A 21,520-nucleotide genomic window follows, 5' to 3' on the forward strand; every position below is an offset into this window, starting at 1 on the left:
GCAATAAAGCGAAGCGCAATAAAATGAGGTATGCCTGTATTCTCCATGGTAAAGTCTCCCAAACTGCAGTGGCTTGATCAATGATGCTTTGCAGCCTCTTGTTCATCACATGGTGCCATCTCTTTTCCTGGTTTTTATTTCAGAGAACCAAAACTCATGGAAGGTGGAAGTGAAAAGAAAAGCAGAAGTAGACTGTGCAATTAATTCTGTCTAGATATAGATGCCACAAGGATACTATGCAAGACAAGCATGGGAGAGGTAAGCTGGAGTGACACCAATCACTTTTTAAACTAAGGCTGCATGCACATTTACAGTTTGTGGCCCACTAGTGCGTAAAAGGTTTGTGCCCACTAGTGCATAAAAAGAAAGTTTTTTTCAGTGTTAGAGCAGGGCTGGAGTGTTGCTGTAGCCCTGATGGTCTAGGAAGCGTGCAGAAGGCAAGGATTGTGCACGATATCTTTTACTGGACCACCTGCACAGCTAGGGGAGCTGCTGGATGTGCTTTCACACCTCTTCAGGCTGCTGGATGAGCTTCCTCAGGTCACCATTGCTCAACTTGCTCAGCTATTATTTCCTTAAGTTTAAAAATAATAACTATTTAAAATAACTATTAAATAATGGCTCAGGAGCAACACATTATTTTTCACTAACAGGATACCCAAGCTTTATGAAAGCAGTGTGCACTAAGTGGATGTGGTATCACACTAGGCTTCTCCTTAATAACGGGAAAGGAGAATATATGGGGGACAGAGGGTGGAAAGATCTCCAAAACTAAACCCAACTAACTTGCAACTCCAAAGGGGAGTGATCATGTAGATTGCAGGGGTCTTCATAGTATGAAGCTTCCTCTCTTCCATACTTTGAGAAGCTAAAACATTGTAAAAAATGCTGACATTTAAGATGTTGCTTGTATCTGGAGTGAACACACCTATTGAAACAAACAAACACAGTACACACCTCTGAGCTATTGTTTAGGACTCCCTGCAAGCCTCACTACATTAGCTAACCTCAAAAACATGACCTGAGTGCACAAGTGAAAATCTAAATAAAAGTTAGACTTGTGAAAGACAGTTGTGTGGTCAGTTGTGTAGGCACACGCACATTAAAAAACACTGCTTTGAAACCTGCCAACTTTGTTCCCCAAATCCCTACTGAAGACTAGTAGTTACACGGCATCCTGTAAGGAAATGTGAGGAGACGGCAACTGAAACCTCCGAGTTCTCCTTATTTATAATGCCAGCAGATTTCTTGGTGATTTTATTCCATAGCTTTCAGAAAAACAACAACTTGTTTTTTTTTTGTTTTTTGTTTTTTTTTTTTATTATTATTATTATTATTATTGCCCTGAATTTCTTTTGTAATCAACATATTGTATCTACAGATATTGACAAAAAAATAAAAATATGCAAGTTTATAGTTAGGAAAGGTATCACTATGGAACAAGATTGCATTTAATCCACTCCAAAGCTGTGATGAGCAGAAAGAACCAAATATATTCAGTTAACACTAGTACTGCAGATATGCTCAAGCAATCTGAATTAAGAGCATGATTAATACAGAATGGGTAAGGTGTACCGATCTAAAATTTGATGCATACTTTCTTCTAGATCCTTTATTCCATATAATTATTTGTGCAGCTTGAAAAAAATAACCAATTTAATGCTCTTCAGGAAAAGAAGTCACACTAGTACCTTGTATCCACTAGACACCCAACAATAAGCGTCAGGAAATGTTTTTATTTAAGGCTTAAAAAAAACCAAAAAAAAAAAAAAAAAAACAAACCAAACCAAAAACCCTACAACAAGCAAAAAAGAATATCTAAGATTTTTTTAAATCTTTCAGTGTTGATTTATTAATAGTCACGTCATTTAAAATAGATTTTTGTAAGAGATAATTTTGTGCATTTGTTTACATTTTAAGTTAAATCTGTAAGCTTCATAACATCAGTCACAAATCTTTGGCAACAGGAGGTTACCTAGCGAAGGCATGTGAACGGCAGTCAGGCCTACATCATAACCACACCCTGAGAACAGCAGTAAGGAAACTACTTTGATAGCTGGGTATTCCATTAGGACTCTTGTAATAGACATTTCCCTATTGCATTAGCCAAAGGTCATCTTCTAGCCTGAAACTTCTACTTCCTATTTGCACATTCCTACATACTTTTAATGAAATCGTATGCACCTTGTCATACATATTTTTCTGAGGTGGGAAGCAGCATGTTGCATCTGTTTGCCCAAACCACTGAAACCTAGATTACAGCAGCTGCCAGAAAATCCAGTTAGGACCAGGGGATATTGTATAAGGTATAGTATAAACACAGGGTGCACATCTACATGTTCATTAATACACTTTCGCTAATGTGCATTAAAATTTAGTACCTCCATTGTGAGGTACTAGAAAAAAGGTGCATTAGCCTATTTTAACATACATCAGCAAAAGCACACATTTTTTGTGACACTTTAATGTGCATTAAAACGCACATATGGAAGCAGGTCAGGGATATCAACTCTCATAGGTCGATTTCTTGTCACTTAGAGAATTAACGCATGGTTGTATAATGTCAAAGTGTCACTCCATTTTACAATGAGAAGTGAAAGGCCACCTCACACTCAGTCTTCAACCAGTATTTTTGGCTGACATTTTTCTCATCATTCAGAAGTGGGTTCCTCAAGAGAAAGATGGACACAAGGTATAACAAGAGACTTAGTCCCAGGAAAAATATGAATCCGCAACACAAAGCAAGTGAACAGGAGACCTATAAAAATATATATACACCTCAGAAGCTTTTATTTCAGAAAAATGACATTACCATTTTCATTCTTCAGGACATGGAAGTGACACAGAAATACTGCCTCAGCGCAGACAGCAGAAGCTAGGCAAGACATCCCAAAACATCAGAAACCAAAAAATGGCAGCATTTAAACCTAATAAAATTTGCAGTTCGAGTGGTAAAAGGCCTATGAGAAAAACTTATTCTTCCTCTTCACCTTAATACGACGCCTACCAACAAGTCCAAACAGAATAAAAAAAGATTAAGACCACACTGAATAAAAGTTTCAGGAAAGAAAAGCGAACAAGTAAAAGAGAAAGGAGATCCACAGGCAAAGTAGCCAAAAAACTTTGTGCAAAGCTTATAGTTTTAAAAAGAAAAGATGCTGTCTCCACAGCCAGGTCAGGCTGCTATGCAGTTGCTCCCACGTAGGGCCAGGACATTCATCTAAATATCATCATCACCCTTATTTTCCTCCTTCCCGCATTGACACCCCCTCGCACAGAGGAATAGGGGTCAGGACACCGAGCAATGCCGAGCACGCCCCTCCCAGCAAGAAACCGGACACTTCAGATGTGACAGCCGGGACCCCCACAAGCCGTGCGGCTGCAGGACTCCCGCCGGGACCTCCCAGGCAACCTCCTCCGGACACCGGTGAAACCGGGAGACAGGTTCAGGCTGCCTGTCACTCCTCATGCAGAGATGCACTGCCCCTCGCCTCATCGGGGGGTCCACATCCCCTCCTGGATCTGGTATTAAGAGCCCCCTTCCCTCACGTTTGCGACCCCCCCCAAAAAAACCCAATTGCTTTTTTCTCACCAGCCTCCTTCTTTAAGAGCGACTGACAGCTTTTCTTGGTGGTCCGCGGGCCCTCAGAAGGATCCAGGCCTGAATTCCCCCAAGCCCACCTCCCCAGGGTCCAGACGCGCGGGAAAGGGAGGGACGGACCGGCCCCCACCTGCCCACGGTCTGGTTGGCCAGCTGCTTCATGCGGTTGAACTGCTTCTTCATGATGGCGATAGCTCCAGCTCCGGCTCCTGCCCCACTGCGGGAAACCTGCTGCTACTACTCCTGCCGCCGCCGGCCCGGATGCTCCTCAGCACCGGAGCTCCCTCACACGCCTGACCACGCCCACCGGAAACCCTCGCCCCTACTTCCGGCCCCGCCTCCCCGAGGGGGATGGGGTGCAGAGTGAGTCGCTCTCCTGGGACGCAGGCAGCGACATCCGGGTGCTGGGACTTGCCCGGATGTTGTCGTGAGGGGCGGAAGTGCCCTACTGCCCCGCACGCCGAGGACTCGGATGTGGAGGTGCCTGTGAGCACGTGACGTGGTGGGAGGAGGGCTGTTACTCTTTGATACCACTGCTCAGGGGCTGCGTTGTAAGACATGGTCTTGACCCCCGCCCTGAGCTGAAAGCACGTGAGGAGCGACATGTTTGGGAACAGGCCAAGGATCCCAATTTGCAGCTCAGCACTGCCTGGTCTCCTGACTACCAAACCAGGCCTGGGCAGGGAGGTCATTTTTTATATTCAGCCCTTGCAGCAAGCAAGTCAGTCCCTCAATACAGATTATATCATGGCATGAAGTCCCATGAAAGTGACATCTGCTCCATGCTGGGCTCCGAGGAGACGAGGAAGATGATTTGGGGAGAAGGTGAAGTGTTTGTGACTGCGTGTAACTTGCGCCGCCTAAGAAGCAGAATTCATGTGTCTCCCCCTACTCCCAGCCCCAGTTTTGGATTCCAGGAGATGACGCCAATTGGACCATGTATTAATTGTTGGTGTTTTAATATGTATTCGGAGTGCCTGCTGCTCCGACAGGCTGGGCCGAATCAATGATATGCATACCTGGAGGAGGTCACACCGTCCCCAAAGGCTTATGGAGTTGCCTGTGGTTAAGTGGCAGAAATCCTCGTCTGCCCCACAAGGTTCAGTTCCTGGGCACTTACACGACTACAGCCATGGAAACACAAGGGGTAATTGTATAAATGGCCAAATGCACATCAGCGCTGAGAAAATGGCAGTGGTGTGCTTTTGAACTAAAACACATGAAAGGTGTTTTAGTTCAAAAGTGTGCCGCTGCCATTTTCTCAGTGCTGATGTGCATTTTGCCGTTAACGCAAACACATGCAATGCAGCACCGGGTGCATCAGTTTGCATGGTTCACAGACTTGATTAACTGAATCTACTCCCAAGCACTGGATTTCTAGCACGTTGGAGCACACAAGCATATGGGTATAAATGACTCAGATGTCTGGACTCGGTCTGGCCTTTGGATTCTGTCTCAAAGGTGTAAAGTGGGGTTGGGAGGTGTGGGCAGCCTCCACTCCTCCATACTCCTGCCCAGGCAGATGTGTCAAAGGTCTGGATGACCTCTTATGCACCCACCATGATCAATGGTTGCCAAATCAAAGGGCTTCTAGCCTAGAAGACTCATGAGTTCCTGAAGAGGTGCAGGACCAGAGTGGATATCTTTTATTAGACCAACTCAAATAGTTGGGAAAAAAAAATTTTTTCCAACTATTTGAGTTGGTGTAAAAAAGATATCAGATTTACCTAAAAAACCTTGCCTGCCTATGAACAAAGGGGTCTCTAGACCCACGGCAGCATTCCCCACCCCTGCCTCTTTGCTGGTGCTCTAAAGTAGGTGCATCAGCTAAGCAGCCTGCGGGGATCAAAGACTACAACTCCCGGAGCCCCCCGCGGCACCGTGACGTCCCTTGGGCAGGGCTTCCCGGGGTACCGCGCTCCTATTGGACGGCATGGGAGCTGACAGCGCAGCTACCCAATTGCATGCTCAGGTTCCAGGCGCCGGCGCGGCGCGCCTCGGCCGCTGGCCAATGAGAGGCGCCGCGGCTCGGGTGGGGGACGGAAGCCGAGCCTGGCCGGCCGCGCTGAGCTCCATGTCCCCTCTCGGCTTGCCTCCCGCCGCCTGCCATGGCCGCCCCCGGCCGCGACCCCTTCCACGCGGGCAGCGCGGACGAGGCGGACGAGGCGGTGCGCGGCACCTGCGAGGACGCCTCCATCTGCAAGCGGTACCGGGGGCGGGCCGGGCCGGGCCGGGCGTCGTGCGTGTGCCTGTACCTGTCTGTGTGCATGTGCACCCCGCGTGTGCCTATATGTGTGTGAACGTGCATAATGTGTGTGAATGCGTGCATACGTGTGTGTAGGTGTGCGTGCATGCATGCATGTGTGTGTGCATCCCTGTTGGGAGCAGACGTTCCCCTTGCCCGTGAAGCTGCTATGCTGGGTTTGCCCTGGGACAGCAGCATCCCGCACCTGACGGCAGCAGTGAAGCGAGCCCCAAGACGTTCCTGTCCACCCAGTGGCTCGCTTGGGGCGGAGCTGGCTGCCAGCAGACGCCGGGGGGGGAGCTGAGAGTACAGCCAGATTCACAAGGGGCTGGACACGGGCTTGGAGGAGAGGGACCTCAGGAGCTCTGGAGCAGGGAGCGAGTGACACGGGCTCTGTATCGGCCCTGCCTGGACCTCAGTGCTGGAGGTGGCAAGGGGGAGAGGGGCAGGGGAAATCCCTGCTCGCACCCTGGTCACTCTCCCTCTAGCCTCTGCAGTTCATGGCAGTTCTTATGTTCTTGTCCCAGATGGGCCACGTGTGTATGCGCCAATCTAATTGGGGTTTCTCAAGTAGCTAAATGCTCTTGATCCAGTGAAGCCATCCTGGGACAAGCGCTCAGACGCACTTTGCAGCATAGCGGGATAAAGTGTCAGTGCTTCATCTCCTGCATACTTTTTAGGATTGATCCTGGGACAAGGGACGTGAGCGTCCGAGCGACTGCACTTTGTCCCAGGATGAAATGGATTGTGCTGGGATAAACGTGACATCAGGATTTGTAGCCATAGCTGGTGTGTAGCATGCTGCCCTCTTCCTAGGTTGACAGCGCTTTGAACCTCCGGTCTCTTGGGGCGAGGGGGAGACTTTTCTTCCTGGGCCCAGGCCATCGGCTTCAGTGGAACCCAAAACTCTGTTTGTTTAACAAAACATTTGCAAAGCTGAGCTGGGCCTGTAGCTGGGCAGTCGTGTGGCCCACTGGGCTGTGACTCGGAGCTCTTGACCTTTCTCAGCAGTGAAAATAACAAGTGTAAGATTAATTTTGGTCTCCTGAATGCTTAGAAAAAAAGCAGCAGCACCAGGAACTGCTGAATGGGAGGAAGGCTTGAAAACAGGAGCCTTGGGCAGGAGTGCAAGAATGGGAGAATGAAGCTATGGGAAGCAAAAAGGCTGGATGAAATGTAAGGCAGGCCAAAGAGAGAGAGGGTGAGAAGAACAAATTCATCAAAAGATGCACAGAAAAGATGAAAGGGACAAATGCCCCAGGGTGGGTAAGAGCCATTTTAAAAATAAAAACTGCAAAATGGGTGCAGTAAATTGCATTCTCCAAAGTTATTGAACCGAGGAATTGGTGACAGTATTGTGCGATTACATGTAATCTGGTGCTGTATAAGTCATTTACATTGCGGGTGACCTTCCCTGATGGGAGGGGCAGGGCATGGGGGCAGAGAGATTTTCACTGTCCCAAGGTTTGGGACACATCTTTGAGTCCTTTTCTTAAAAGAAAAAAAAATTCTCCTTTCAAGTGCAAGTATGAGAGAGAGCATGCACAATGAAGAGAGTAGTAGGAATTGTCACAATAGTTTCCTCTGAAGAACCTTTTGCTGTGGTCTGTGTCCTGTCCTTGTTGTCCTTATTGCAGCGTTACACACTTATTTCTTCCTTGTTTTATGGCACCATGTAGAGCAGTCGTACTGAACCTGGGGCCTGCAGGCAATGTCCCCGCCCCAACCCTCCTCACTAACATTGTTTGGTGCCACTGGGAACTTTGCTGTCCCCATCAAACTAAAGAAACATAAAAGCAAAAAGTCATGTTGCCCACAGTGCATTATTTCCTCACTACTAGGTCAGCACAGGTTTGGGGACCAGTCGTCCGAAGGTTTTAGTACAGGCGCGGGCAAAATGCGGCCCACGGGCCACCAGCCCATTCTATCCGACCTGCGGAGCCCCTAAAACATTTAGAAAATGTAATATTTATCTGCCCCTGGCTGCCTGTCATGCAGCCCTCGATGGCCTTCCAAAACTCAGTAAGCAGCCCTCTGCCCAAAATAATTGCCCATCCCTGTTTTAGGACATGTGCAAATAGTCCACAGGTCCAGTTAGAGGATGATGTGCAATCCTGAGAATTTTAGATCTACAGCAAAACTTCATTGCTGATTGAGCCTTAAGGGGGCAGGTCTTGCTCCAGTCTCCCCCGAAGCATTTCCAAAGCAGAGAGAAGTACAAGTTACTATTTAATAGGGTGGCCACCACCATTTCTACTTGGAATGATTTCATGTAGTTTCAGGTATTCAGCAGTGTTCTAAGTTTCTCACCTGGACGTACAACAGTGAAGGAGTGGGCTGGGCACCCGTGATGATAATTTGTCTGTCTGGGTATAGTCTCATAAATTTGATGGCTGTCTTTGGTAATCCTCTCTTTTCCCCACCTTTTGTCAGATTTGCTGTCAGTGTCGGCTACTGGAAGGACCCCTACATCCAGTATTTTGTGAGACAGGCAAAAGAAAGGAAAGCACCTGAAATCAATAGAGGCAAGTTAGCATGTGAATGTCTGTATATATCTTCATTCTGTGAACATGGGGGTTTATTGAAGAGTAGCAGGAAGATTTATTGCATTATACTGGATGTCACAGCGCATGTGTAGGAAGCGTGTAATGGGTTGATATGCGTACTCTGTAGTCTTGAGACTTGCACACTGGACCTTCACTTTTGAAACATTGCATTTCAAACTGCAGTGTGTATGGGAACACTCTCATCATCTGTATTATAAACTCAGTGCAACAGCTTGATTGAAAAATAACATGCTGCCCAAAGACACCAAAACCTGGACGTGACCCATGGCTTTCAAGGACAAGGTAGTTAATTGTTTCAAGTAGAAACAGGCAGACATGACTTGAGCAGCAGCCAAAACTCATCTGCTAAGACAAAACATGATGAGAACTTCATTACACTGAAATTTGCAGCTCTTGGGTATCAACTTCCATTAATAATTGTATATCATTTTTTGGTCCTGCACATCTGGTAGGGAAATATGTTAGCCGTTCCAACCAGCTCCAGCTCAGCAGACACACAGAACATTTGCAAGGAGAACTAAGAATACAAGGGAAGGTTGACCAGCCGGTAACATTCCTGGGTACAAATGGTTATAGTTAAGAAAACAACTGGCTTGTCTTTTGCAGGGTACTACGCTCGTGTCCATGGGATCAGTCACCTGCTCAAGGCTTTTTTAAAGAAGACAGAATGTAATTGCCAAGTCATAAACCTTGGTGCTGGTATGGACACCATGTTCTGGAGGCTGAAGGTGATGGTAGATCAGAATAATGACAGTAGCTAAATGAAGATTTTTGCAGACATGTGAAGTGCTATCTTCTGACCTCCTTTCTTGTGGAGTGCTCAAACACTGCACGTTGCAGTGCAGTGCAGAGATAAAGAAGCTAGTTTGGATCCTGGAAGTTTCTTGCTGTGGTAGCATGGAGCATTGTGAGCTGACTTATCCTGCTGCCTGGGGACAGCTTGCTTCCAGAATCTGGGCCAGCAAAGGTGTCTCCTACTAGTAACACACTGGGCCTTATAAACATCCCCTAAGAAACTATTATGTTTTATTGCCCAGAAGTGCCATCTGGGGCATGTGGTGCATCTAATGTGACCTCTAGTGGTCATTCAGAAAAGTCCTAGATCTTTATTCCTTTTGGCTATCTCATCATCTGTAACAGTGGAGCCAAACCTTTTGGCAGGTGTACCACAAATTAGCCTTGCCCCCTCAGTGAGTGCCTCTTTGATTGCCTTCTGCCTGATCTGCTGCTCTGCTTTCTCCTCCCTGCCCTGTCTGCCATCATGCTGCCTGTCCCTTCCCTCATCTGCCATGTCCCCCACACACAGGCTGCCCGTGCCACTTGTAGTAAATTGGCCACTGCAGTTAAGTAACCCCATCTTACCTGTGGTTCACCACCGCAGTTAAGTAATCTCGTGGTAAGTTGACCACCGCAATTCAGTAACCCCAATGCTCTTTCCTGCCTAGAGCAGGGGTCAGACTCGATGATCTACAAAGGTCCCTTCTGACCCTAGAAATCTATGAAATGTATAACCTCTCCCTTCTCTGCTTTTATTTTACCTACTGAGAAAGATCTGGTCCTCCCTGAATTGCATCCTGACACTACTAGGAAAATGTGGGCACCTACTCCATAAATGGAAAATCAGAGAGAGTCTGGGTTGTGATTGTGGTGCAATTTTGCAGACGGTGCCACATGTTGTGGACGATTGCCCAGTTAGATCATTTAATGGCAATCTAAAATCCATGCAGCTGTCCCTGGGTTATCAAATTTAGGTATTGATCTATGAATATTGTAATCCTAAAATGTCATACAAAAGAGAGAGATTTGAGGGTCTTAAGGCAGAGCAAACAAAATGCTAAATATTACCTTCCCTAACTCTGCTTTGTCATTACTTAAGACATAGACTCATGAGCTGATGACTGGTGGTAAATGAGTGGGGATTCATAGTTTATCAGTTGTTGTTCTGCTGTAATAGTCCACTGATGTGCTCTCACCCTTTATCACAGAGCAGCTGACCTGAGGTGAAGCAGTAATTTGCAGTAACATGCTCGTGTGCCCCAACCATTAGAATCTGTCTGGGCTAGATGCAGGTATTCTGATATTACTCTGTGTAAGCACAAACTCTAGTCTTTCCAGCTCTTGTAGGAACAAAGGCTGCTTAGCAATCCTCAGAATTAAGTCTAATGAATGTAAACTGATTGCTGGAAGACAGCCTGGACTGATTAGGCTTATTTAACAAGGCCCCAAATGATTATCAAGTGAATATGCTTTGTTTAAAAAAAAAATGTATGAAGTGCTGACTAGCTGCAACTCATGCTACAGCTTTGTTGGAACAACATTTTACCAAAACTGTCTTAACAAAGAGCAAAGCCTTTAATTTTATCTTTGTTCCCTCTCTTTTCCCTTCTTCCTGTCCAATGGGCCTAGTGTAGGAGACAGGTAATGGTAGTCTTCAGTGATGGAGCAGTAATTAACACAACTCTGGTAATTTTGCATTTAGAAAGGTACAAGACTGGCAGCTCTGGAGCTGCCAAGACACCTCTGTTCACAGCAGAACTGCAGCCAAGGCAAAGGAGCTGTGCAAACTTTCCCATGCTGTCTAGTCTGGGTGCCTCAGTTTGGATCTGGAGAGACTTCATGGTAATAGGGAGCACAGACCTCTGAAACTGCCAGTCTGTGTACGGGTTGTGGAGCCGTGGCTTTCTGAGTAGTCACTTGTTGTCTAGGACTAAATCCAAGTCTTTGGGTTTTTGAGATGCAACAGGTTTGGTGCACAGTGATTGTGTCTTGGAGCTGGGGGTGGGGAAGATGAAGACACTAATACAAGATGATTGTATGAATCTCTATGCAACGCTCCTATTTGCTTCCATAGGCTAATGTTGAGTGACGTATAGTTAAGGCCATGAAGAAAACTTACCTGTTGCTGCAATGGGCTGTTGAATACTGTAGCCTGATAATGTATTGCAGAGCAGTTGCCAGTAGGATGGGGATCAAGCTGTGCCTTGGATTGCCAGATTATTTGCCTGATAAATTTGTTTTCTTTTTGTTAGAGGTTATGTTAATGTTCTCTAATTTTTAGTTCATTTATTCAATTTCTGTACATTAAAGGACAATGAACTGGAAAAAGTGATGTGACTTGGAACAAAACAATTCTGGGGAGAAATAAATTAAATTCTCCTTTGAAATATTCATATTTCCCAATGTTGTTCTTTTTATTCTAATTTCCAGGATGAAAATCTTCTTCCTAGAAAATATTTTGAAGTGGATTTCCCAACAATAGTTACAAGAAAAATATATAACATCAAGTAAGTGGGTTAGCTATATGAAGCTCAACTTATTGTTTCTACAAATACAGCAAGATGTGTTGTGTACAAGCCTCCTGTACTGATTACTATGTTTCCTCAACAAAGCTTTAGTCTGTAGGAGTTAAATTATGAAAGTGACTGGACAGCCTGAAGTCTAACTCATGTGCATTAATCAAACGAATGAAAGGCTCCTAAATTATTTCTGAATGTGTGGGAGTGAAAATTTTTTGGCTTTACCATTTCTTTCTGAAAATACTTGGAAGGAGGTGGCAAATTCCCAGGGTCATACTTGAAGGTGGTGGAGCTGGAGAGAAGAAGCAACTCATTCGTAAATTGAGGGCCATGGGGAATTTAGACAGAGTGCCTGGATTTGTCAAGAAATGGCAAGAGCTTGTATCAAGGCTTCAGAGTCGCTAGGACTCAGTGTGGGGCTTTTCTTAGTTGAACTTGTCTCTTGTCCTTTTTACTGTAGATTTGTTCTATAATTAACAGATGCAGTGGTGAAGCTAAATGCAGGTGTATCTGTTTCCAGGAGAGGGCAGTCGAGTTCTCCAGTCCTTTGAATTTGTGTGACAAAATGACAGCACCTTTAAACCAGTTAACTGCTTGCTGCTTTCCTCTCCCACAGATCAAAACCTCCCCTGTCAAAGCCAATTATGGAATCCCATTCAGGGGAGTCTCTCTTAATAGGTGAGTCATCTTGTCAGCGATGCACTGAAGCACTTCTTAAATCTCTGCACTTTGGTATGTGGGCAGACTTTTAACATTTAAAATGTTGGGGGGGGGAAAGGAGAGCTCTTTTCTTCCTCTTATCAACCTTTTTATTTGCTCCCCTGTCATGTTAGAAATGTCTTCTCTCCAAGGGGCCTTGACTTTGTTGCAGAGGGTTCCCCCCTGCCTTTATCACAATGTAATTTAATGATTATGCTTTCTTCTAATTCTTGGAAAGAGAAGAATATTGTAAGTGATCACGTGTTCAGTATCTTGCGTCAAGAATCTGTTGGCTGTTATCCCTACCTCTTTGTTTCATTAATGGCTCAGGCGTTTATCTGTAGCTGCTATCTATATTTTCACAATGCAGTCACAGTCTGCGTTGTCCATTCTCAAAGGTCAAGGCTACTCCTTGCATCCTGTGCTTGGTTTCTTCAAGTTCTGGTCTTAAGAGAGAGCTGGACTCCCTGTTTAAAAAGCCTCCCTTTCACAGCTGTTGTTCTGTTTGTGCCAAAATAACTACCTCCCTGGTAGCCTGGGCACGCTGCTTCCACAGAATGGGCTTTCCTACCTGCTCAGCAGAAAGCACACTGCTTTGGTTGGGTCTTTAGTGAAACCTGCTTCTGTGCCAGGATCACTGTTTAAAATGCATCCTTTTGCTTTTGGGTGCTGGGGCGCTGCCTGAGCCATGCCCCCAGACTCTGGAAAGGAGGAGGATGCACAGTGCTCACAGTATTCTTGCTGCATATTGACAGTCTGGCATTCTTTCACCCAAAGCTAATCTCCTTCAGCAAGAATAGCTGCATGATAACTTCACTGAAGGGATTCATCCTACAAACAGCAGTACCAGTAGTAAACTCCCTGGTAGGAACAGTTCTGTTTCCTTCTGGCTAGGAAGCACCAGACTTGGGTATGGCCATCTGCATGGCTGGACTCTGGAAAAGAGAGTGCCAACAGGTGCTTCTGTCTTCAAAGGCTGCCTGGCATTGCCAGCCAGAGATCCCTTGAGCATCTGAATTTGGATTTTGCCACAAAGCCACTGGAATGGATACTTGGTACTGGTGCATTTTAAAGGATCTTAGGCTTTAACTAACCAGCATTGTATATGTCCCTTGAAGTGTTGTGAATTTGGGTCTCGAGGGGAATAGGTAGGCCCCAACTCCCTGATGTCAACAAGCTTTTTCTGATTCTTCCAGTGAGGGGGAAGAGGTGGTGGTAGCCTGGGTTTCTTACTGATTGTGGGGTGATACTTAGGAGGGCTTCTGGCCCATCAGGTGCTACTAGAGTTTAACACGAGAAAATAGGTTGAATTGTAAATCACCCCTAAAAAAGTTAAGTGCTGGCTGATGAACTTTGTATTGTATGATGCTTGTTATTGTCAGTGCAGCATAGATTTGTACTAAGAAAGCAAGTGTAATTGCATACCCATCTTAATGTTATTGCAGTATATTGTAATCAAGATCTGTTAGCTGGTGCTAGTTACTATATAATGGCTGCTATCATTTCTATATGATTGCCAGATTGCTGTAGTTAATATGTCACTACTACATGAACTGACTCTTGGTTTGCTTCTCCAAAACAAATTTAAGTTCATCTTCTTGTTCAGTGTTGTATTTTTAGCTCTCTTGGAACAGGGGCTGTGTTTTCTAGGTTGGTTCAGCCCTTGGCATATTAAAGCCTCTGGCTGTTTCTAGTATTTAAATATTGGAACAAGCAAAGAAATCTTCGAAGAAGTCCTGGCTTAAATTGGCATCTTCTGAAATACCAACTGTCATAGAGATCCTAATGGGGCATAATGGAAGAGCATCCTCTGGGGATAGGGGAATTTTATTGTCATCTCTACTCTAACCTTTGTAGTATTGACATTCAGCACTTCTGGATAACATTTTTCATCTTAAATCAATTTGCTGCTGTTACTTCTTATACACAAATCACTCCTGAGACGTTTGCTTTAGTATCTGCCACCTGAATTAATGAAACGCCTTTTGACGGGACTCTTGTCCTACTGATGCTTTTCCTCCTACAAGAACTAAATGGCTTCAGATCTTAGGACAAGTGCTAACAAATGGATTTTTCTTGGCTTCAGGACAGCATCTGTTTCCTCTTTGCCCCTTCTAGACTGCATAGATTGCAATTGGAGTGTGGATGTCTCTGGGCTTTTTGCCCCTAAATGGAGCAAGAAGATGCTTGTTGTCAAATAGCTTCGTTTTCTTGTACTGAAATCTTACATCTTCAGGGAGGAGCTCAATGCCTTGCTGTGAATTGTATAGCAATTTGGAGCCTCTATGCTATGACATTGTGATATTTGTTCCCTTGAATGTACAGGATCCCATGAGACTTCTCTCGAAGCTTTGGATCCATGTGGTAACCTTAGAAAAAGTCATGAATGTTAGGAAGGTTGTTCTTCACCTCTTGCTGCTTTGTCAGCATTGGTAAAGTCTTGTGACGATCTCCTAACCATGCAGCTTTGTCCGTCACCCCAGCTGGTAAGCATAACTATGAAAACTGAGAAGAAATGTATTCTGGCTAAGCATGAGTGTTGCAAAGAGATAGGTGAATGCCACCTACTCTGAAACTTCACTATAACTGGATGGATGTGTGAATCTAACTCAGATTGTATGGCCCAGAAACAGTTTTTCCAGTCCCAAACATCTCAAAATTATCTGGAAATGAGAATAAAAAAGTACCCTTTATAAAAATAAATAAATAAATTGGAGGAAGCAAAAAAGCTGCTGTGGTCTGGCATTTCATAGTTTCTAGGGTCGTAAGGGACCTGAGCAGATCATCGAGTCCGACCCCCTGCCATGGCAGGAAAGAGTACTGGGGTCAAACACCCCAGCAAGGTGTACATCAAGTCTCCTCTTAAAGACTCATTTGGCAGAGGTAAGTCGATAGCTTAAAGATGAATACATATTTGTACCAGCGAGTTTGAAGCTACCAAAAAACCCCCTTACAGACAGAAATTTTTTCACTTGAAATTCCATCTGCTCTGTGTCTTTGTAGCTATAAAACCAATTCCTTCCTCTGTTTTGGTGGTTGCTTTAAGACTCCAAAACCACCATATGTTAGCTGGCGGGTCCAATTGTTGTAATGATGAAGTACAGCAAGCTAAACCCTATTAATCAGTTTGATTTACTCTTAGAAAATCACCAGTGGTGTGTAATCTGCCTCAAACAAATGCTCAGGGGTCCTCTCAGGCTTGCATTCAAGCTATGAGCTGAAGTCCTGCTTCTCAGGGAGCATTTTTGGTGAGGAGAGCTGCAGTGAAAATCACTGACCCCTGAGTCAGATCAATAAAAACCAGAGCTCAAGTGCAGTATCTGTTTCTAGGCATCCTATTTAACTTTTTGCTTTTATTTATTCTGCAGAAGTAACTTGGGGTCATACTGTGTGCAAGTGATTCAGAGAGAATGAGCTCTTCAGGGCAGGGGGCAGTCGCAACTAAAAAAAATGTTAAAGCCAATTTACCAGAACACCAACTCAGTACCAATGCAATGAAAGCTACTAATTAGGTAAAAAGTGAGGAAGGCTCCAAAGCTTGCGTGCTAATGCTTTGCGGGAAGCTATTGCGTGAAAAACTGGGGAAGTCCAATATATGTTTTAGAGTGAAATTCCTAATGAAAATGCATTAAGTAGATCAGATCCATGCTTGATTCCTCTTGGAAGGGCTCCAAGGGAAGTGTTATGCTAAGTAACAGAACTGTGAGTAATTGAGAATCCTTCTGGAAGGGGTTATGCTGTTCCCTCACATGTACCTGAGATGCTGAAATGCTGCTCTCATCGCCAAGTTAATGTAGTGATAAAAGATTTTGCTTGCAGATGAAACAAGTAACATAACATCCCTCTAAAGTGGGGGGTAATTATAATAGTAAGGGCAAGAGGCAATCAAAGGCATCTAATACTAGCGTTTAATTATAGCAGTGGCACCCATGTTTAAAATGATTGTGCTTGTACTTCCTTCCTCAAAATTACAGGGGGGATAAGTGTGGTGTGTCCACATCTAAAAAGTCTTGTGGCATGTTGTGCGCAATGAAAGGGAATATGCCCAGTATGAGGAGAGAGCTGAGGGATACCAGACCCAAAGGAAACAATCAAATAACAAACCACTTAGATGTGGGACATGCGGTTGATATCATATACTTGGATTGTAAAAAGGCCCTTGATATAGTCTCTCACCATGCTCTTATAAAGAAAACTGGGGGATTGTGGGCTGGCAGAGTCTACAGTCAGGTGGGTTGGGAACTGGCTAAGGGATTGAACCCAGAGAGTGGTAGTGGATGGGTCTATCGCCTTGGCAGGAGGTGGCCAGTGGTGTCCTGCAGGGTTTGGTTCTTGGCCCTGGGCTGTTCAACATCTTTATCAATGATTCAGATGAGGATGTGGAAAGCACACTGGCCAAGTTTGTGGATGATACTAAGTTATGGGGAAAAGCAATCATGCTAGGGGATAGGATGCAGATCCAAGCAGATCTGGATAAGCTGGAACGGTGGACAGTGGAACCAGATGCAGTTCAATAAGGATAAATGCAGAGCACTTCATCTGGGGAGAAGTAACCAGCAACATGAATATAGGTTAGGAGGAGATGTCCTGGTCAGCACAACAGCTGAAAGCGACCTTGGGGTCATGAACGATGCATCCCCCCAGCGCCTGGGGGGGCACGGTGGCAGCGGGAGCTCCCACAGATGCTGTCAGCGGTGTGGGTGGGGGAGCGGTGTGGCGAGCGGCAAGCGCCCACAGGAGCCACCGACACTGGGGTTTTTATAGGGGATGCACCGCCACACTCGGGAGCTGCATGTGCACCCCTTACGCGTCACCCCTGTTCGGGGTTATGGTTGATCACAGGATGAACATTAGCCTCCAGTGCAACAGTGTGATCAACAGAGCTAACAGCACACTGGGATGCATTAGCCGATGCATCAGGAGCAGTGCTAAGGAAGTGATACTTCCTCTGGACTCGGTGCTGGTGAGACCCCGGTTGCAGTACTGTGTCCAGTTCTGGGCACCACACTTCACAAAAGATGTGGAGAATCTTGCAAGGGTTCAGAGAAGGGCCACAAGAATGATCAAGGGCCTGGAGGACAAACCTTATGAGGAAAGGCTGAGGGATCTGGGATGGTTTAGCCTGGGAAAGAGAAGACTGAGGGGGGACTTGATGGCCATCTGTAAGTATGTGAGGGGTGAATATCAGGAGCTGGGAGAGAAACTGCTCACTAGGGTGCCCCAAGGGGGGACAAGGAGCAATGGCCATAAACTGTTAGAGATGGTTTCAAGTTGGAGGTAAGGAACAACTTCTTTGCAGTCAGGGTGACCAGCATCTGGGATAAACTTCCCATGGAGGTGGTGCAGACCCCAACCTTGGAAGTCTTCAACAGGAGACTGGACAGACACCTTGCTGGGATCATTTGATCTCGCAGTATTCCTGCCCAGAGCAGGGAAGTTGGACTCGATGATCTTTCGAGGTCCCTTCTAGCCCTTCATTTCTTTGATTCTATAAAAGATAGGTGAAGGTAAGCAGTTTTAACTCTGGCCATCCTGTTTGCAACCTCAGCTGAGAGTACTGCAAAGTAAAGCCTCCGGCACCACTGTGCTCTAGAAGAGACCGTCAATAGTTGTTCAGCTGTGCTAAAAGCCTCAGTGAAATTCTGCTCTAAATGGATTACATTGCCAGAGCGTGGCAGGGGCAAGATGGTCATGTCGGCACTAGAGCAATGCAGATAGGCCTGGCTGAGTCTGAGCAGGATGAACCAAATGGCTCAAGAACTCTGCCAAGGGACGGAGATTTGCAATCAGGGTAACAGCGAAATCATTCCTGGAAAGTAAACCTCCCTTCCAAGTAATTCTAGGTTGTGGAGAGGCTGCGTGAGCTTTCCCTTCGCATAGAGCACAGTCAGAGCCTGGCTCTGAAACGGGGGGGCTTTAGTCCTTTAGGAGGAGCAGGGCACAGTGAAAGCTGGAAAACTGCAACTTTCAGTCTGCAAATCTCAAGGCTCAAACCAATACAGATCAGGTGACTGTGACACCTTGATGTTGCCGTTGGCTTTTTCTTGTGCTGCACTATAGAAATGGACTGTTCTAAAATACTTTCCAATCACTATTGCTTTACTGGCATGGGCTGTAAATATGCAGATCTCTAAATGGCTGTTAAATTATGCAATCAGGGTTTCAAAGATCATAAGCTAGCATTGCACTATTTCTAAGCTGTTTATGGCCTAGGTTTGACTTTTGGTCGCATACCTGAGAGTCCTAGGTACAGTATAGCCCCTTGCCCTGACTTGAGTGAATTTCTGCTCTATAATTGTAAAAGGGCAGTAAGCTTTCCATTTAAAAAGGTAGAAAAGTATTATCTAATTTTTAATTTTCTCATCTGTTCACCTCTTAAGCTGCCAAATTTCTCTAAAATTTTACCACATCTTGTTATTAAGGCAGAATCCTATAGACATGGAAGACAAACCTTACAAGGAATTTTGTTTCTAAAAGCTCTTCCTTTTCAGGGACTCTTCATGTCACTTCTGTCTAGTCTCACTTTCAAAACAGCTTCACTTCACCCTTGTGCTTCATTTCTCAAGACCTCCTCACTAGTCCAAGCATTCTTTACAAACTTTTGCCAGGAGCAAGGAAGAAAAAGAAACCTGTTCAAGGCACTGTCACCTGAAAATGGAACATCCAAAGAGAATCCAACATGCATTACTTGTCTCTAATTTGCAACCTCTTCAAAATGTTTGCAGTCAAAGATGAGAGGCAAGTGAAGCTGACAGAAACCACGGTGGACCAGGCACATCTTATCTGGATGAATCCGAGGAAAGAGAACTAGATCGCACTAGACATTGGACACATAAGGGAGACAATTGTGTCTAGAGGGAGGAGGCTTTTGGGGGAAGAAATAGAGCTGATTCCTGAACAGATTCCTATGTCTGTAGCAGACCATTTTGCTGGGGTAATGTTAAAATTGTACAAAGCTATAGAACGCCTAGGCCTGAAACCCGTCTTAACCTTAATCATGAATATGGTCTATGAGCCACCTAGCCTTAAGGTTCCCCCCCACCCCTGAGCTTTCTCAAAAAGTACGATAATGAATTTAGCTGTAACCAGACTGTGGTTCTGTGTTGTATCTTTTCCAGCTTCTCCTTTCCCTTCCCCTCCCCCAACAAAAAAAACACACTTCCAAAAACGAATCCCGATTCCTTGACTTTTGTTCTAAATTGTTCTTTAGAGTACTGGCAGCACCCAGACTATCTAAACTGGGCCCAACCAGCACCATCCTGAGCATAAGCAGAATTCCCCTCCTGTCCTATTCTTTGTTACCCAGTCTTATAAAAATTGAGGTGGGAATGGTTTTTTTGTGAAGAGAGGGCAGTCTTGCTACCATTCTAGGAAGCCAGGGGTAACACTGTCTGAGGGTTGTAGTGTACTACAGTAGAGGGATTCAGTTGCCTGGGGGTTTCTCCTTAAATATTTCCAACATGGAATTGCCAAGGTTGCATATGCATCCTTATCTTTTGAGAGAACCTCTTGAAGTACAGTTTCTATTTCAACGGCAGTTTATGAGGTTTTTTTCCCCAGCCTTTAAGTTAATGAACTCAGTTTATTATCTTGGATTATGCCTATGGACTTAAGAGCAGCACTGCTGAAGAATTGTTAACCTAGAAGTTGAACTTTCCTGTTGGTGAAGGACAGTAAGGAGCAGCAGAAAGCCATATGCCCTTTATTTGCATATTTTTTTGGCTTAATGCTATCTCTCATTGTGTCTACATGTGCATTAGATCTGGGAGCAGGTTACACGTGAGTAAATGCTCCTGGGCAGGCATCTACATGTGCAGGGTCTCTGGAGCAGATTTGCTGTTCATGGCAGCAATCTGCTCCCACCCCTGCTGGCCCTGCAGTGTCTCTGCAGCAGCCAGGGAGCTCTGGTTTCTCCCTGCCCCCCAGGGAGTTGCCTGTTGCCAGGGCGGGGACAATGTCTCCTTGCCCTGGCAGCAGGGAACTCCTGGCCCCAGCTCCAGGGCAAGGGACTTGGAAGGAGCTGCAGGGGAGGGGCAGACCTGCCCTGATCTGCCAGCGGGGTAGCTAGCAGTGCTGTTGGGTAGGGAGCAGGGGCTGGGAGATCTTTATCTCTCAGCACCAGCTTCACAATCACAGGGCCGGTGCTGGGAGATCCTTCTCTCCCAGCCTGAATCCTGTGGTTGCAGAGCCTGGCCCTGGCTGGGAGATCATCACGTGGTTGTGGGGCCTGGGCTAGGAGACGAGGATCTCCTAGCCCTGGCCCCAGGATTGCAGAGAATGGGCTGGGAGCTCCATGCTGCCGGGGCAGCTCCTGGGGACAGGGAACAATCTTCTGCCCCTAGCTGACCAGGAGCAGATTTGATCCCAGTCAGGGGTCTGTATGTGCGCTACTGCACTGTTGCTAATCTCAAGTAAATTTGCTACTTGCATTTGCAGTTAGTAGATTTACTCACGATTAGAGCCAATTACTGCTCAATAAGCATCTGCACGTGTAGCTGTAGACACTTACTGTGCAGTAATTAGCTCTACTGCGCAGTAAAGTATCTCATGTAGACGCACTCTCTGTCTAGGTGACCGCTGTTTCCATTATTTGAACCTTTGTGCCATTTGTTCCTGCTGCTTTAAACTTGATTTGAATGACAAACTTGAATGTGCCCAAGTTTGATGAAGTGGGACACAGGAATTGCATTAACTCCACTGCTAATTGGGGTGACTGACATTTATTTTTGTCTTCTGTGTGGAGAGCAAAGTTGAACTAATTCTCGCATTGCTGAGCAGGCTCGTTGCTATCCAAGGGCTACACACTTGTGGCCCTGGTATAAAGACCTAAATCGGTGGTCAGGGGTAGCAAGAGTGGTGGTTACAGAGCATGTGGGTGATTTCCAAATGTTGAATTGCTTGCAGATGATGTGCCCCACTTTTACCTGACCTCCTCCTACCTTTGAGTGAGCTGTTCTGCACTTGCCTCTTCCTCCAGAGACTGTGCTGGGAATAGCAACATTCGACTTTGCAGGTGCCCGTTGGGAACGCTGGTCACTTGGCAGCTAGGCAGAGTGGTGCCAGTCGGAGCATCTGAGGCATTTCTTGAGTTCAGTTGCTTCTCAGTTATTAC

At 45.7% G+C, this 21,520-nt stretch overlaps 2 protein-coding genes across 8 annotated transcripts in view; one reads left to right on the forward strand and one right to left on the reverse strand.

The window, feature by feature from the left end:
- Positions 1-3,845, reverse strand: part of ARHGAP17 (Rho GTPase activating protein 17) — an 89,633-nt gene extending 85,788 nt beyond the window's left edge. For 5 of the 7 annotated variants that reach the window (XM_019512769.1, XM_019512770.1, XM_019512768.1 and 2 more), the window contains exon 1: positions 3,732-3,845. In XM_019512769.1, the coding sequence (XP_019368314.1) occupies positions 3,732-3,784 (53 nt within the window). In that variant the 5' untranslated portion in view covers positions 3,785-3,845. The remainder of the gene's footprint in view (positions 1-3,731) is intronic. The other 2 variants (XM_019512765.1, XM_019512771.1) reach the window with 2 other exon arrangements.
- A 1,788-nt stretch (positions 3,846-5,633) lies between these two features.
- LCMT1 (leucine carboxyl methyltransferase 1) overlaps positions 5,634-21,520 on the forward strand; it is a 37,391-nt gene continuing 21,504 nt past the window's right edge. The window contains exons 1-5 of the mRNA XM_019512772.1: positions 5,634-5,807; positions 8,280-8,371; positions 9,020-9,141; positions 11,621-11,697; positions 12,326-12,387. Coding sequence (XP_019368317.1) covers positions 5,710-5,807; positions 8,280-8,371; positions 9,020-9,141; positions 11,621-11,697; positions 12,326-12,387 — 451 coding nt within the window. The 5' untranslated portion in view covers positions 5,634-5,709. The remainder of the gene's footprint in view (positions 5,808-8,279; positions 8,372-9,019; positions 9,142-11,620; positions 11,698-12,325; positions 12,388-21,520) is intronic.

Source organism: Gavialis gangeticus, unplaced genomic scaffold (assembly GCF_001723915.1).
Source record: "Gavialis gangeticus isolate Ggan-Ray unplaced genomic scaffold, GavGan_comp1, whole genome shotgun sequence".
NCBI classification, from domain to species: Eukaryota; Metazoa; Chordata; order Crocodylia; family Gavialidae; genus Gavialis; species Gavialis gangeticus.